The 19,343-nt window shown below is 35.6% G+C and overlaps 1 protein-coding gene across 1 annotated transcript in view; it reads left to right on the top strand.

The window, feature by feature from the left end:
* Positions 1-19,343, top strand: part of MDGA2 (MAM domain containing glycosylphosphatidylinositol anchor 2) — an 835,318-nt gene that overhangs the window by 522,582 nt on the left and 293,393 nt on the right. Inside the window, exon 4 of the mRNA XM_024118322.3 lies at positions 15,786-15,982. Within this exon, the coding sequence (XP_023974090.1) occupies positions 15,786-15,982 (197 nt within the window). The remainder of the gene's footprint in view (positions 1-15,785; positions 15,983-19,343) is intronic.

The raw sequence follows: 19,343 nt of genomic DNA, 5'->3' as shown, positions 1-19,343 counted from the left end.
TTTGCTTACAATAAAGTACCGTATTTTTGGTTATTGATATATCTAACAATGATTTAATTAGTTTCTCTTGTATAACTTCAAGGCAACTTAATTTTATTCAAGTTAGTTACTCAGCATTATCTATTGTTATGTACATCCATCCAATAGTTATAATAGTAACATAAATTTTTACCCATAAAATGAAAAAGTAGTATACTTTACTAATTTAGTGCCTCCAAGTATATTGAGTGGTTATTTTCCTTAAGAAAACACATTTGGATTTCTTTTGCATAGGATTTTTAAGATTTTTGGAACTTCCCAGAGGGAAAGACTATATCCAGTACAGTACTTAGTGTGTCTTTGCCATCTGGGTTTTTAGATTCATTTGGTTTAATTCAAAGTTTAAAGAAGGAAAAATTGGACCAAATGGTGGAATAAACCCCAGTGGAAAACATGCTTCTGCTGTGGTTATTTTTGAGGTTAATTGATTCGTTAACTTGTAACTACACCCATGACTTCAGCTGAAGTTACTAACTGATTAACCATAAGCACATAGATTAATTGTGCCGGTGCATGCTGGGAGATGAGTTAGCTCTTCATGTCACTAGAGTATCCCAGTTTAAGTGCAGAGTAGACTAAACAAATGCTTCCATGACTTAGTGAAACTTTACTCAAACAGGTATCTAATGTATAAGAACTAATTTTGGATTTTTTTTTAAGGTGAACTATCTTGTCTAGATAAAAAGATAGGGAAGGATTAAAATAATTCCAAGTTTTCTAGCCTAAAAGACTGGAAGTTTGGAAGAAAACCCCTAAAATAGGGCCATACTACTGATAAAGGGAATCTTAAATAACGTTGAGTTGTAAAAATTCATATCATTAATTATACCATTAAAATGATTATTTATGAAAATAGCTAGTTCAGGAGGAGTTTCAAGATGGCAGAGGAGTGAGATGTGGAGATCGCCTTCCTCCCCACAGATACATCAGAAATACATCTACATGTGGAACAACTCCTACAGAACACCTACTGAACACTGGCAGATGACCTCAGACTTCCCAAAAGGGTCTTGGTAATCCAGCAAGGTATCAGGCCTGTGCCTCTGAGGTGGGAGAGCTGAGTTCAGGACATTGGTCCAACAGAGACCTCCCAGCTCCATGTAATATCAAATGGCGAAAGCTCTCCCAGAGATCTCCATCTCAATGCTAAGACCCAGCTCCACTCAACGACCAACAAGCTACAGTGCTAGACACCCTACGCCAAACAACTGGCAAGACAGGAACACAAACCCACCAATTAGCAGAGAGCCTACTTAAAGTCATAATAAGGTCACAGACACCCCAAAACTCACCACCGGAGGTGGTCCTGCCAACCAGAAAGAGAAGATCCAGCCTTATCCATCGGAATACAGGCACTACTCCCCTCCACCAGGAAGCCTACACAACCCACTGAACCAACCTTAGCCACTGGGGGAGACACCAGAAATAATGGGAACTATGAACCTGCAGCCTGCAAAAAGGAGACCCAAACACAGTAAGTCAAGCAAAATGAGAAAACAGAGAAACACACAGCACATGAAGGAGTAAGGTAAAAACCAACCAGACCAAACAAATGAAGAGGAAATAGGCAGTCTTCCTGAAAAATGAATTCACAGTAATGATAGTAAAGAGGTTCCAAAATCTTGGAAACCGAATGGAGAAATTACAAGAAATGTTTAAAAAGCACCTAGAAGAACTAAAGAGCAAACAAACTGATAAACAACAAAATAAATGAAACTATACATTCTCTAGAAGGAATCAATAGCAAAATAACAGAGGCAGAAGTACAGATAAGTGACCTGGAAGATAAAATAGTGGAAATAACTACCACAGAGCAGAATAAAGAAAAAAGAATGAAAAGAATTGAGGACAGTCTCAGAGATATTGGGAAAACATTAAACGCACCAACATTCAAATTATAGGGCTCCTAGAAAAAGAAGAGAAAAAGAAAGGGACTGAGAAAACATTTGAAGAGATTATAGTTGAAAACTTCCCTAATATGGGAAAGGAAATGGTCAGTCAAATCCAGGAAGTGCAGAGAGTCCCATACAGGATAAATCCAAGTAGAAACATGCCAAGACGCGTATTAATCAAACTACCAAAAATTAAATACAAAGAAAAATGTTAAAAACAGCAAGGGAAAAACAACAAATAACATATGAGGGAATTCCCATAAGGTTAACAGCTAAAACTTGGCAAGGCATAACAGAGTGGCAAGACATATTTAAAGTGATGAAAAGGAAAATCCTACAACCAAGATTGCTTTACCCAGCAAGAATCTCATTCAGATTCGACGAAGAAGATAAAACCTTTACAGACAAGCAAAAGCTAAGAGAATTCAGCACCACCAAACCAGCTTTACAACAAATGCTAAAGGAACTTCTCTAGGCAGGAAACACAAGAGAAGAAAAAGACCTACAATAACAAACCCAACACAATTTAAAAAATGGTAATAAGAACATACGTATCAATAACTACCTTAAATGTAAATGGATTAAATGCTCTAACCAAAGACATAGACTGGCTATATGGGTAGAAAAACAAGACCCATATATATGCTGTATACAAGAGACCCACTTCAGACCTAGGGACACATACAGACTAAAAGTGAGGGGATGGAAAAAGATATTACATGCAAATAGAAATCAAAAGAAAGCTGGAGTAGCAATTCTCATATCAGACAAAATAGACTTTAAAATAAAGACTATTACAAGAGACAAAAAATGATACTACATAACGATCAAGGGATCAATCCAAGAAGAATATATAACAATTGTAAATATTTATGCACCCAACATAGGAGCACCTCAATACATAAGGCAAATGCTAACAGCCATAAAAGGGGAAATTGACAGTAACACAATCATAGTAGGGCACTCTAACACCCCACTTTCATAAATGCACAGATCATCCAAAATGAAAATAAATAAGGAAACACAAGCTTTAAATGATACATTAAACCAGATGCACTTAATTGATATTTATAGGACATTCCATCCAAAAACAACAGAATACACTTTCTTCTCAAGTGCTCATGGAACATACGAACCCGGTTTCCCTGCATCGGCAGGCGGACGCGCAACCACTGCGCCACCAGGGAAGCCCAAGAAAACTGAAATCTTATCAAGTATCTTTTCTGACCACAACACTGTGAGACTAGATATCAATTACAAGAAAAAAATCTGTAGAAAATATAAATACATGGAGACTAAACAATACACTACTTAATAACCAAGAGATCACTGAAGAAATCAAAGAGAAATCAAAAAATACCTGGAAACAAATGACAATGAAAACAGGACGACCCAAAACCTATGGGATGCAGCAAAAACAGTTCTGAGAGGGAAGTTTATAGCAATACAATCCTACCTCAAGAAACAAGAAACATCTCAAACAACCTAACCTGACACCTAAAGCAATTAGAGAATGAAGAATTAAAAAACCCTAGAGTTAGGAGAAGAAAAGAAATCATGAAGATCAGATCAGAAATAAATGAAAAAGAAATGAAGGAAACAGTAGCAAAGATCAATAAAACTAAAAGCTGGTTCCTTGAGAAGATAAATAAAATTGATAAACCATTAGCCAGACTCATCAAGAAAAAAAGGCAGAAGAATCAAATCAATAGAATTAGAAATGAAAAAGGAGAAGTAATAACTGACACTGCAGAAATACAAAGGATCATGAGAGATTACTACAAGTAACTATATGCCAATAAAATGGACAACCTGGAAGAAATTGACACATTCTTAGAAAACCACAACCTTCCGAGACTGAACAAGGAAGAAATAGCAAATATAAACAGACCAATCACAAGCACTGAAATTGAGACTGTGATTAAAAATCTTCCAACAAACAAAAGCCCAGGAGCAGATGGCTTCACAGGTGAATTCTATCAAACATTTAGAGAAAAGCTAACAACTGTCCTTAAACTCTTCCAAAATATAGCAGAGGGTGGAACACTCCCAGACTCATTCTACGAGGCCACCATCACTCTGATACCAAAACCAGACAAAGATGTCACAAAGAAAGAAAACTACGGGCCAGTATCACTGATGAACTTAGATGCAAAAATCCTCAACAAAATACTAGCAAACAGAATCCAACAGCACATTAAAAGTATCATACACCATGATCAAGTGGGGTTTATCCCAGGACTGCAAGGATTCTTCAATATAGGAAAATCAATCTATGTGATACACCATATTAAAAAACTGAAAGTTTAAAACCATATGATCATCTCAATAGATGCAGAAAAACTTTCGACAAATCCAACACCGCTTTATGATAAAAACCCTCCAGAAAGTAGGCATAGAGAGCACTTACCTCAACATAATAAAGGCCATATATGACAAACCCACAGCCAACATCGTCCTCAATGGTGAAACACTGAAACCATTTCCACTACAATAAGGAACAAGACAAGGTTGCCCACTATCCCCAGTGTTATTCAACATTGTTTTGGAAGTTTTAGCCACAGCAATCAGAGAAGAAAAAGAAATAAAAGGAATCCAAATTGGAAAAGAAGAAGTAAAGCTGTCACTTTTTGCAGATGATATGATAGTATATATAGAGAATCCTAAAGATGCTACCAGGAAACTACTAAAGCTAATCAATGAATTTGTTAATGTAGCAGGATACAAAATTAATGCACAGAAATCTCGACAAACCCACAGCCAACATCGTCCTCAATGGTGAAACACTGAAACCATTTCCACTACAATAAGGAACAAGACAAGGTTGCCCACTATCCCCAGTGTTATTCAACATTGTTTTGGAAGTTTTAGCCACAGCAATCAGAGAAGAAAAAGAAATAAAAGGAATCCAAATAAATAAAAAGAATAAAATACTTAGGAATAAACTTACCTAAGGAGACATAAGACCTATATACAGAAAATTATAAGACACTGATGAAAGAAATTAAAGTTGATACCAACAGATGGAGAGATATACCATGTTCTTGGATTGGAAGAATAAACATTGTGAAAATGTCTCTACTACCCAAAGCAATCTACAGATTCAGTGCAATCCCTATCAAACTACTAATGGCATTTTTCACAGAACTAGAACAAAAAATTTCACAATTTGTGTGGAAACTCAAAAGACCCCGAATAGCCAAAGCAATCTTGAGAAAGAAAAGCAGAGCTGGAGGAATTATGCTCCCTGACTTCAGACTATGCTTCAAAGCTACAGTAATGAAGACAGTATGGTAATGGCACAAAAACAGAAATATAGATCAATGGAACAGGATAGAAAGCCCAGAGATAAAGCTACACACATATAGTCACCTTATTTTTGATAAAAGAGGCAAGAATATAAAATGGAAAAAAGAAAGCCTCTTCAATAAGTGGTGCTGGGAAAACTGCACAGCTACATGTAAAAGAATGAAATTAGAACACTCCCTAACACCATACAAAAAAATAAACTCAAAATGGATTAAAGACCTAAATGTAAGACCAGACATTATAAAACTCTTAGAGGAAAACATAGGCAGAGCACTCTATGTCATATATCACAGTAAGATCCTTTTTGACCCACCTCATAGAGAAATGGAAATAAAAACAAAAATAAACAAATGGGACCTAATGAAACTTAAAAGCTTTTGCACAGCAAAGGAAACCATAAACAAGATGAAAAGACAACCCTCAAAGTGGGAGAAAATATGTGCAAATGAAGCAACTCACAAGGATTAATCTCCAAAATTTACAAGCAGCTCATGCAGCTCAATATCAAAAAAACACACGACCCAATCCAAAAATGGGCAGAAGAACTAAATAGACATTTTTCTGAAGAAGGTATACAGATAGCCAACAAACATATGAAAGAATGTTCAACATCTCTAATCATTAGAGAAATGCAAATCAAAACTACAATGAGGTATCACCTCACACCAGTCAGAATGGCCATCATCAAAAAATCTCCAAACAGTAAATGCTGGAGAGGGTGTGGAGAAAAGGGAACCCTCTTGCACTATTGGTGGGAATGTATATTGATACCGCCACTATGGAGAACAGAATGGAGCTTCCTTTAAAAACTAAAAATAGAACTACCATACAACCCAGTAATCCCACTACTGGGCATATACCCTGAGAAAACCATAATTCAAAAAAAGTCATTTACCACAATGTACATTGCAGCTCTCTCTACAATAGCCAGGGCATGGAAGCAACCTAGGTGTCCATCAACAGATGAATGGATAAAGAAGGTGTGGCACATATATACAATGGAATATTTGCCATAAAAAGAAACAAAATTGAGTTATTTGTAGTGAGGTGGATGGACCTGAGTCTGTCATACAGAGTGAAGTAAGTCAGAAAGACAACGAATACCGTGTGCTAACACATATTCAGAAAGAGAACGAATACCGTATGCTAACACATATATATGGAATCTTAAAAAAAAAAAAGAAAAATGTTCTGAAGAACCTAGGGACAGGGCAGGAATAAAGACACAGATGTAGAGAATGGACTTGAGGACACGGGGAGGGGGAAGGGTAAGCTGGAACAAGGTGAGAGAGTGGCATGGACATATATACTACCAAATGTAAGATAGATAGCTAGTGGGAAGCAGCCACATAGCACAGGGAGATCAGCCTGGTGCTTCGTGACCACCTAGAGGAGTGGGATGGAGAGGGTGGGAGGCAGATGCAAGAGGGAGCAGTTAAGGGGATATATGTATATATATATAGCTAATTCACTTTGTTATAAAGCAGAAACTAACACACCATTGTAAAGCAATTGTACTTCCATAAAGATGTTAAAAAATTAGCTAGTTCAAGCATCTACCATTCTCCTAGAGCTCCCTATTATTATTTTTTTTTCCTTATAAACTCCTTGCTCTTCCCCATTTGGATTTAAATATATATCTCTCAAGTTAGAGGAAAACAAAACAGTGAAAACAAAGCAAGACTCCTATGATCACATGTTGTCCTCCAGCTACTTCCCTAACTCTTTCTTGTCAGAACCAAGTCTCTTGAAGGGATTATATCCATTAATTATTCCGTGTTTTCATCTTTTACCTCTTAAGTTGCAGAAAAATGACTACTGGTTCCATGACTCCACTGGCACAGCTCTCATGAAGCTCACCAGTAACATATTTCTTGCCAAATATAAAGTCCTTTTCCAGTTCTGTTTTTACCTTGATTTCTTTTCACCATTTATTCTGCTCTCCAACCCCTCCAAGGGCGTGGAATTACTTTTAAAATTCATTTTGTTTCCCACTAATTTGTTTTGTCTCCACTTCTCTCATCAGTTTTCCCTCAGTCTTTTTCAGGTATTTCCCTTCTTTTTTGCCTCCACTTGATGTTGACCAGGGCTCTCTCCTTGGTCCTTTCCTCTTTTCATTCTGCACACCTCTTGAGTGGTTTCATTCCCTCAGAGAATACTGATGTCTCCTGATCCACATCTGTAGCCCAGACTTCTCATTCTGGCTCCAGCTTATAAATATTGTGATTAAGAGAGCAACAGGTGCTTGACGTTGAGCACGGTCCAAACAAAAATAACTCCTTTCCCTTTCATATTTTCCTTCACCCACTCCCATGGCCTGGTATAGGTCTCACTCTACATTTCCTATTTCAGTTAGTGCATTGTCTACCCGACTGCCAAGCCAGGTCCTTCCTAAACTCCCACCTTTTCCTCAGCCCTATATCTAATCAGTTACCCAGTTCAGTTCATGTAAGTTTTTAGGGTTAAGAAAGGTAGCTTACATCATTTTATATATATAAATGACTTTAATTTGTCAGTTTATGGTATATTTAATCAGCCAAAGAAAAAGTTTACAGAAAATTATTTCAGTTAGAAAGGGGTAGGTAGCTATTGCATTTATGGGGAAAAAATGAATTTTCCTTAGCCTTATTATTGTAGTATGTATAGTTAGCCTTGTTGAAAATCGACATTGAACATATTAGTTACAGATTAATCTTCCTTTATATTAATTTATTAGATCATTATTGACTACTTTTGCCCCTTATGTCAGGTTCTAGGAATACAACAAGACTAAGGTATAGATCTTATCCACATAGGGGTATATTTTATAGAAAATCATTTTAGTTTCGTTTTTTAAAAATATATAAAGCAGGTATTTAGGTATCAATTAATATATTCAATGATTTACATTGTCGTATAAATAGGAGTTTTGGCTTCCATTAAATTATAAAAATCAGTCTCTGTTTCAAATAACATTTTGCATTTGCCAATGAATATCATCTCTAGGTGTTTGAATTTTACATACTTAGCCTATAAAACTGAAAGAAATTTATTTTAAAAGAAGAAATAAATGCAGATAAAATGTCGGCAATAACATAAAATATCCCAGTGTTGTTTTGTAATAGTATCTAAGCCACTTAGTGTGAAAATTGATGATTGAATAAATATAGGAAGTTATCTTATGGTCCCTGAACTGTAAATAAAGATTGAAGAAAATTAGAAATGAACTTCAAAGCCCTCAGATGGAACAGCATAGCAAGTATTCTGTCTGTATCCTGGGAGTGTTGGAATATATTGACTCTCAAGTGAATCCCTCTCATGAAATTACCTTCAGCTGGAAGGAGCCACCTAACCCAAGTTCAAGCCTCCTCCTCACCAGGCCTAATCCAGTGACTGATCATTGTCTTTCGTAGGACAACTCTGAAAGACGATCTCCACTCTAGAGCTCCTTCTGGATCATATGGAGACTTTGTAGTAATGCATTACAGTTTAATTCCCCTCACTACCTAATGCTGCCCCTCCTTTTTTTTTTTTTTTTTTTTGTCTGCACACCATCACAAGAATTGATCCTGTGAACACTCCCCAGTAAATTTCCTGAATGCATCTCTTCATCAGAGAATCATATTTTCAAGGAAACATTCTAGATGGTCTGAGGAAGTAGAGTCTAAAATAGAATGTTAGATCACCCATCAGTGCACTAACTGGCTGGCAATGAGGACCCCATTGCTGGTGGTAGGTGGACTATGGGTAGCTCTTGAATGCTATAGTGGTAAAATTGTTAAAACCTTCACAGATGGTGAACAAGAATAGGTACCAATGGGAGGTAACACTCTGTGAATTCAATATCTCAGGCTTTTGAGGAATTCAATGGAAAGTAATAATTATAAGAACAATGGAATCAGTTTCTGCTGAGTGCTATTTATACAATGTAGAGAAAGAATAAAAGACTGAGTGTGATTAATCATGAGTTTAGGGTGATGTGTGAGGATAAGAAAGCCTCTGTAGCAAAATATAAAGAAAGTCTTACTTCTTTAGCCAGAGGTTATAAAAGCTGATAATAAGGCTTAGAATTTATTTAAAAGTATAGCAGAGTTCCAGAGGCTCTTGAATCCTCAGTCCCAGCCTATCAGCCAAGCCAAGATCTGAACCCCAGCTAGGAATAAGTAGAACCCTGACTTGGGGAGGTGGGGTATATCTGGGTTTATGATCTTAAAAACCTTGAAAACCTAGATATTCCTAAACCTTCTGGGCCTACAGAAGTGGACCATTTCTTCCAATTAGGGGCTATCACTTCTATCTTGCTTAAATATAATGCATAATCTTCTTCCTTTTGTGGTAGTACATATCCCTCTTAGGATATACCCTCACCTCTATTTCTTGCCACCAGATTAGTATATATGGTCAATAGATGACATGATTTGACCGTAGAAATGCTTTGTCTCTAAGGGAGGAAATAACCTGTGCTATGCTTCAAATGAGCTGCAGACCCTAGCCAATATTTACTGGTAGGAGTCAGGAGAGTACGTAGGGAGTAGGATCCTGAGGCTGCTGGACCAAGTGGGATTGACAATAAGATTGAATAAGATTGGAGATGGAGAATAAGATCAAATGGAGATAAAGAATAAGAGTTTATTGATATGGGAGCATTCTCCCATGATGTACGATCCAGACCCTGGCCAGGATAGCAGGACATAGTTGCTGCTGTTAGGATGGTTCTTAGAAGCTTGAGGAAAGCAGTGGTCCCCATAAAAAGAAGTATACATGCCACAACTGCTGTGCAGATAGTAGAAAAAGGGATCAAAAGGCTCAGATATGTAAGCATGCTAGAGTGAATTTACCAGTTAGAGCCACAAAAGTCATCAACTCCGTATATTCTGTGTAAAGGCTTAGAAGACACCACATTTATTAAAGCAATAGGAATGTGCTGACGACTGAGATACAGACATCGTTGATTCTCAGAGGTGACTGTTCTCTGTAGGCAAATGTTCATAGCAGGAGATGCTATTACAGAATTGGTCTTCCTGATAACGATGGTATCGTAGAATCTCAAAGTAATAGAGCCTAGATGGCAGTACTTAGTTGTCACAAGCAAGATGGACACAGCTGTCTTAATGAGCAGCTAGTTCAAATGCACCCAGTGCTCTCGACTCACAGAGAGCTATGGAGATGGTTAATAGAACACAGCATCCCTTGAGGCAAAATAAGAGGACAGTCAACAAGCGTATTGCCCCATATACACAATTAAAGAAATCATGGCATAGATGATCTTATTTTCAAAGCAGAAATAGAGACACAGATGTAGAGAACAAACGTATGGACACCAAGGGGGGAAAGGGAGTGGGGTGGGATGAATTGGGAGATTGGGATTGACATATATACACTATTGATACTATGTATAAAATAGATCACTAATGAGAACCTACTGTATAGCTTAGGGAAGTCTACTCAATGCTCTGTGGTGACCTAAATGGGAAGGAAATCCAAAAAAAAGAGGGGATATATGTATATGTACAGCTGATTCACTTTGCTGTACAGTAGAAACTAACACAACATTGTAAAGCAACTACAATAAAAATTAATTAATTTTTAACAAAAGAAATCAGATGGATGATCAAGAGGCTGAATATGGTCATATAATAAAAAGTCAGGACTCCTTGTTAAATTGTTGAACCTGGTAATTTTCAGACCACGTGGCCTGAAGTGCCAATCATGCATTGGGTTTTGTCATATCTACCAACACTCTGTCATAAAATAGGGCAGACCTATCAGTAGTCCATCATAAGATGGAAGTGGTACATCTAAGATGAGGCATGACCAGGGCCAAAGCACCTAAGTAAAATGTACAGGCAAGTGCCCAGATCCCTACGGCATCTTATCAGTGTTTTACCAGTGTCTCTATATGAGTTCATACCTGGCCACATAGAGGGTCTCTTTTGAGCTAATAGTGGAGAAAAAAGGCTAAGCTTCTTTAATAATGAGTCAGCCCAGTACATGTATGCAAGCCCAAAATTGGACTGCTTCTTCACTAGAACCCCATTCTGTGATGTCCTTGATAGACAGGAATAAGGGGAAAATCTTCCCAATGAACAGAACTTTGACTTGGGTGGTGTACCTGGTCAACCACTTTGTGTGGAAAGGGGAGATCTGTTCAAGTATTTGGATGGACCTATGGGCGTGGCATGAAGTGTGATAATATTTGTATTGCATGTTAATGAGCACCAATAAGTATCTACCACAGAAGCAGCACAAAACATGAAATAGACAGAGTAATGCAGACAGTTAATATCAACCAACTTCTGTCATTGGCCACCCATAGCTGGGATAACAGGCTCGTGGAAAGAATAGCTATAATGGTAGGGATAGAGGCTATGCATAAGTTTGAAATATGGGTTATCATTCATGGAGGTTAGTCTGTCTACTACTGAATATCTAACCTGGCAGCAACAGACACCAACAGTTGCCTCTTTATAAAGCATTATCCTTCAAGAATACCAACCAGTCCCTTGGTAGCAAGTTAATCATATTAGAACTTTTTTTACCCTGAAAGTGACAGTGCATCGTTTTGATTAAATTTGACATGTATTCTGAATATGGACTTTTCTGCTGACCTCAGCTAGCATCAGCCCTATCCAAAGGCTTTTAGAATGTTTTATTCTTAATACATGATCCTACCTAATCACTCACGAGACCAGAAGCACATTTTATAGCAGTGAAGATATAGCAGTGGGAGCATTGCCATGGTCATCTCTAGTCATATCATATTCTATACCACCTAAAAAAATTAACTTACTAGAGTGATAGAATGGCCTTTGGAGGAGGCAGCTGAGTCTTGGAGAGATAATATCCAGTAAGGAGGGAGTGCCATCTTCTGTGATGCAGGATACATCCTAAATCAATGACCATTATTATATGATGCTTTTGTTCTTTTCTTTCCTTCTTTCTTTTCCTTTTTATTTCTTTCTTCTTTATTTCCTTTTTCTTTTTTCTTTTTTTGGAGAATACATAGGTTCAAGAATCAAGTAGAGACCCTACTTACTACCATCACATTCAGTGATCCACTTGGGGAATCTATGTTTCCCTCCCCACAACTCTGGTCTCTCTGCCAGTTTAGAAGTTCTAGTTTTCAGAAAGGGAAAAGCTTTTATTAAGTGACACAGCAAGAGTCCCATTAATCTTCAAGACATGGCTGCTACTCTGTTACCTTAGTCTTCCTGTGTCAGCAAATAGCAGAAAAGAGGAGTCACCATCCTGGCAGGAGTAACTGGCCCATACAGTCAGCTTGAAGGTAGGATTGTCGTTACACAGTGAGACAGCAAGAATATATTCCATACCCAGTTGATCCACTGAGTCATTTCTTGCTATTCTGTTGTCCACTTTTGGTGGTAAACAGACAAATGCATCAGTAATAGCTTGAGAAGAGCACGGTTACCAGGGGCTCAAAATCCTCAGTGACAAAGATCTGGTAGCCTCACTAGGTAAGCTACTTATACCAAAGATGTACTAGCCCAGGATGAGAGCAATCTAGAATGGTAATAGTAGAAGGAGATGATAACTATCATCCCACCACAGTTTCTTTTGAAAGATTTCCTAGGAAAGGTGACTACCCAAAATCCTGGAATAGCTTTTCCGAGATAGAGTGAATTTTCATACCTCACAGGTGGATCTGAGTGGATGCTGTAATACACCCCCAGATTCCTTCCTCAGGGCTGAAGCACTTATTCCTCCAGCCACTGAAACTTTTAGCCGCTGATGGCTATCAGCTAATTCCTTCTCTAGAAATTGCCATAAGCCAAAGAGAGCTTCCCCTCCCAAGGTCAAGGCCCCTGGTGGGGAGGAGCACACTTTCCAGGACTGGTTGATGGGAGAGAGGGCTGTAGTATAAAGGCTTAGCTTTCTTGTCTTAAGGCAGTACAACTCTGAGGGGACCTCAGGACTCCAAAACTTCTCTAGAGTTAGAGACCTCAGTAGCAACTGTGCTGTAGTTCAGCTGTCCTCCTTAACAAATCTATTTCCTTCACTCCCCCACGAGTCTTGAAGGTACTTTCCAATACACTTCTTGCACACATCTGTCTTAGAGCCTCTTTTCCGAGAAACCTGACCTAAGGCAAATACATATATTCAGTAATATAGAGTATATATTAAACATCTTTTAAATGATATATTTCTATATATCACTTAAACTATATATCATGTATGTATATATGTATGTATACACACACACAAACATATAATCTCACTTAAAATATATTTTTTAGCCCTGCCATTACTTGACTTGTCTAAAAGAAATCTTGTTTTTGGCTTGTTTGGTTTTTGTTTGTTTGTTTCACTTTTAAATGTGTTTTTAATCTTTTAAAATAGTAATAAAAATAACAGACAAATATTTTATACTGTACAGAAAGGTAACCACTAATGGCATATTTGTTTTTAAGTGTGAAAAAAAATCATTTGGGAGTTTTATGAAATGGAAATTTCATAAATGTGAGTCTAACAGATAATTCTGCCAATACAATGTTCAGTAAGCCATTGTCACAGGATTAGATCCTCAGAAGGCCAGTGACCCAAAACTCAGATCTAAGTCAGGGAAGAGCTTGTTTAAAGGATTGTTTGGGTTTGGTCTATTCCTGACTGTGCCTATCAACACCACCACCTAACATGAAAAGAGCTAGGGATACATCAATAAATGGTTTTGAAAAATACCATATTAATAACTATTTGGAACCCAAAGAATGTCACCATTGTTACAATGTTTCCCATCCAAATCTTTTTTCTTCTGAAAGTTTCTGGCTTGAGAATTTTGTTTTTACAATATAACACAGCTCATATTTCTAAAAAGGAAACTGTGACTAAAAGAAATTACGTTTTGAACAAGAGAAAATAAGTTGTTTACAACTGACTCACAGTACCTTTTTTTCAAGCCACTAAGACGGAGTTCAGCTAATCAATCTCCTGTAGGATTTGATTTATATGTAATAGCCTAATCATCAAATAAGAGACTATTTGATGGATTTTAAAGACCTTTAAACATTTCATGGTAATACTGCTGGTATCCCTAAGTACTCCAACTTATTAAAACCAGGCATATTATCCCTGCACAGCTGATAGAATGAATTTAAACTGAAAGTTCCTACAACTTTACCGAAAAAGCAGCAGTTGTTCTGTAAATTGTCACTACTAAAATTAGAGGCCATTGAGATAGCTGTGAAAAGATTCTAATGTTGGAAAAAAAAAAGAAAACTCAGAATGTTGCAAAGCTAGACATCTAAGTAGGACTGTCAAGCAATTCACGTTGGAAAAAAGCTTTTTTAAAACTGGGGAAATTTGGGATTCTGTTCTCTACTTTGATTCCTTAGGAAAGCTATTACTTCACTAATTTAGTTGCCTTTTTATTATTTTAACACATCTTTATAAAATATTTATTTGTATTATTTTATTGAGGTATAATTGACTTATAACATTATATTAGTTTTAGGTATACAACATAATGATTCAATATTTGTATAAATTGCAAAATGATTGCCATAAGAACTCTAGTTGCCATCAGTCACCATACAAAGTTACAAATTTGTTTTTCTTGTAATAAGAACTTTTAAGATTTACTCTCTTAGAAAGTTTCAAATACACAGCACAGTTGTTTTAAAGCAAATACACTCCTTAATTTCTTTTTCTCTTAAGAGAAGAACCTGGGATATGGTATATAGGGGTTGGCAATCTATGGCAGACTATGGCCCATGAGCCAAATCTGGCTGGGGCACCTGCATTTGTAAATAAAGTTTAATTGGAACTCAGCAACCCTCATCTTTCATTCATTTACCTATTGTCTTTGGATGCTTTCACACTACAATGGTAGAGTTGAGTAGTTGAGACAAAGACTGTGTGAACCACAAAGCCCAAGATATTCATGAATTGTTTCTTTCCAGAAAATGTTTCTTAAACCTTGTAGTAAATATCCCTTCTTTAGAATGTATGTAAAATGGCAAAAATTTATTTCCAATATTCAATAATAGAAATATTAATGCCTTTTAATAATACCTTCTGTTAACACATTTTTAACTAGCAAATATGATCTGGGATATGAAGTATGAGATGAAGGAAAAATTTAACCCAGTATAAGATCATATTTTCTTACTACAAAGATTATAATAATTTATAAACATAGGTTATTTTAAAAATACATGTTATAAATAATTGGAAAAAGAAGTATGTTAAAGTTAAGAGCTAGTTGAGCTACTTGATATTTTTTTCTATGACTGTGGTTCTTCGTTTTGGCTAACCTCTTAAGTTTTCTGATCTCTCTCATGGAGCTATGTTTTATGTGGCTGTTGACGATGTGTTGGAAATATGTAGTCATTTGTACTATTTCAGCAAATAGAGATCTTAAGAAGTAACTATTATTTGGCTTTACCTTCTATCACTGGAAATTTGTCTGCAAATGAGTTCAATAAACTCAATGAAAAAGAGTCTAGTTAAAAATAATACATTCAATTAGGAAAATTCATCTTTGGTTACATTTTATATGTATAGTACTTTAAAAGCCATGCAACTCATAACACTTTTTATGTTTTATAGATTTGGATGATCCAGTAGTAACTGTTCATCAAAGTATAGGTGAAGCTAAAGAACAATTTTACTATGAGAGAACAGTGTTCCTCCGGTGTGTTGCCAATTCCAATCCACCTGTTCGGTACAGCTGGAGACGTGGCCAGGAGGTGTTACTACAAGGATCTGATAAAGGAGTTGAGATTTATGAACCCTTCTTTACCCAGGTAGGAATTGAGGTATAGTATTTCCACCCCACTCTGCTGGATACCTTTCTAATTCAGGCAGCATGCAATACTATATCAATTTGAAAAGATAATTTCTCCCAGTCTGGCCTTTGAAAAAATAACATGTGCTTGAAAGATCAGAGGACTCAGATAATGAAGAACAGTTTGTTTATTTTTCATGTGGTAGTTAAATTGATAATGTTAACTCTTGAAAACGATTTAATGTATCCTAACATATTTCTTTGTCTATAGGTTTGCCTAGGTTTCACTCTAAAGTATGTAATTATACACTTGCTGCCTGCTTTGTTTTTTTATGGGAAATATTTCTTAAAGAAGAGATTTTGATTTCCCCATTTGCAATGGTAAATACATTTTAAAAGAATGAAGCAATCTACTTGAAATGTATTTGGTTTTGGTTTTAGGGAAAAAGTCTGTCTAATTTTCTTTGTTCATTTTCAGTTTTGATTTAATTTAAGTATAGAACCGTAATTATGTAAAAGCTAAAATATCTGAGTCATTAAAAACTTATTTAATAAAAAGAAAATTTGAATTAATTTTATATAGAGTGAATGTAATATGGAACATTCTTCTGTAATGTATTTTTTTAAATTTTATTGAAGTATAGTTAATGAATTAATAATTCTTGAGGAGGACATTGAAGTTGTAGGAATATTTAAATGCTGTTATTATAAAGATTTTTTGTTGACCAGAAAGGAACACAAACCTAACTAACAAAGAAAAAGTTTTAAATAAAAAAATGTACTTGGAAAAATTTTCAAAATAATTGTGACCATGAATTTTTTTAAAAAAAAATATATGGGTGATAAACAGGAATTTGACTACATTGTTAAAGTTTGGAACATCATATATCCATATATATATCCATATATCCATATAACTAGGGAAGTATATAACCAAATTTAAAATGTTGTAAATATTCTGCTTCAGAATGTTAAAGATTATTAAAAGTTTCACATCTCAACTCTCTAATAATATAAGATTATCCTGAGTTTGTAAATTTCCCAGCATCCCATATTTTGTCATTAAATACAGCACTAAATAAATATGGCAATTCATTCTTAAATTTTTACTAAAATCCATTTTTTTATTTAGCAAAATAACTTAAAAAATTTGCCAACAGTATTTAGTTGCTTGGATGTCTCTAACGTTTAGAAATCCAAATAAATGATCACCTATCATTAATTTGATTCATTTATTGTCAATTTCTTTTAAAATATAGACATTGTTAAAATTTAGAAAACGTAACTTTCTGTTTCACATGATGTTTACCATACCAAGGCAATTCTAGACACATATTCACTAGGTACATAATCACTGTAGGCAGTTTCTTACCTGCAGAAGGGTCTTATCACTTAGAAATGAACACATGGCCCGTGTCCAAATTGGGGAAAAACTTCTATAGTTTCAAAATAATTAAGAATTTTTTTAAAGTTATTAAATAAGCACAATCAAATTTTTCATTCATTTTGAATTTGTTGCTGTTTCTGTGTTAGCAACTCAAAAAATGTCTTACAAGAACTCTAAACTAGTAGCTATTGATTCTACCTTTAAAAGGTAACTTTTATTTTCTCTTCCCCCATTCTTTTGTGAGGAAAAACAACTTTTTAATTTGAACATTTCAATACTGATACTTTCTTTGTTATGAATACTAGCTTATACTATGCTGCATAACACACACTTTTTCTTTTGCTATACTCAAAACTCTGCTGCTTGGACCCTCTGAATTAATCCTCCTAAAAAGTATTTAAGAAACAAACTTTTCTTGAAATTCTGTGCTCTGGATTCACCTGCTGTAGCTGATAATTGCCAATAACATGTAGTTATAGCTCCTATTTAAAAATGTCTTTCCTGCCTTTGGTTACTTGATTATGTTGTTTATCTCTCCTTCTGAAATGGCTATGTATTGGGGGTTTTTTTTTTGTTTTATTTTGTTTTTGTTTTCTATATTTATTTACTTTTAACTTTTAATTTTATACTGGAGTATAGTTGATTAACAATGTTGTGATAGTTTCAGGTGTGCAAGAAAGTGATTCAGTTATACATATACATGTATCTATTCTTTTTAAAAATCTTTTCCCGTTTAGGTTGTTACATAAGATGGAGCAGAGTTCCCATACAGTAGGTCCTTGTTGGTTGTCCGGTTTAAATATAGCATTGTGTACATGTCAATCCCACACTCCCTAATGGTTATATATTTATATCTGTCCTAAAAATTATGTAGAAACAATACTTCAAAACTTTTATTTATATATGTACTTAATTTGTTAACATTAAACATATTTTGTAGGCTGGATTGATAAAACTCTCAAACAGCAGCACATGGAAAGTTTAGTTCTTATAACCACAGAGAATGTTGGATTTCTCACAGACAAAATGTTGTCAGTGGTTTTTCTTTATACTACGTGTGTTGACGTACTGAACATGGGCCTGATATACACAAGTTCAACCATATCACATGACTTCTATTATCTCTCCATGGAATATAGCAATAGGTTCCTAATTGGCTGTCATGTTTTATTACAGAAACCTCCAATCATCTGAGTGATCATTTTAAAATATAAATATTTTTCCTGCTTTAATCTCTCCAGTGGCTTCCCAATGTTTACAGTAAATCCAAATACGTATCGTGACCTACAAGGCCATGTTTGACTTTGCTCTGTCTTGTTCTCTCTTACCTTCTGTACCTTATTCAGTGTTTTGGTCACACCCGCCCTAGACATGTCTAGGGTGTGAACGTTCTTGATTCCTCCAAGTAGAATGTTATTTATTAGATAATATGGCAGGGATCTACTTAACACCAAGCGCTCATCACCTGAGAAAGGCTTTCCCTGACAGATCTATCTGAGGTAACGTCTTTTCCCTTCCACAGTTACTCTTTTCTAATACCCAGTATTTTTGTTGTTGTTGTTTGTTTGTTTTTATTTGTTTTGTTTTGTTTTTCCCTACAGCACAAAATTATCAAATTATCTTATTTGTGTATTTGGACATAAACACAATGATTATAGTGACTTTGTCTTTTCAACAGCTCAAATGGTGCCTGACACATGGAAGATTCTCAATAAATATATTGAGCCAATATTCCCATGGAGATGTCTGGATTTGTAACTAAGGAATAGTTAAAATTATTAGTAACTCCTGAATCACTCTCTGTAACTCCACTCCTCTTTACCCACTAAAGAAAGCTTAGTGAAATGTGAATGAGAATGATATTATAATTAAATCAATTTAAAAGTATTTAATTTCCAAACTGTTGATGATTTTCTTGTTATAATTTTTAATTGATTTCTAGTCTAATTTCACTGGGTCAGAAAGCATACTCTCAACAATTTCAGTCTTTAGA

Source organism: Physeter macrocephalus, chromosome 11, assembly GCF_002837175.3.
Source record: "Physeter macrocephalus isolate SW-GA chromosome 11, ASM283717v5, whole genome shotgun sequence".
Lineage (NCBI taxonomy): Eukaryota > Metazoa > Chordata > Mammalia > Artiodactyla > Physeteridae > Physeter > Physeter macrocephalus.
The sequence above is the reverse complement of the archived record's forward strand: the minus strand, read 5'-3'. Positions and strand labels throughout refer to the sequence as shown.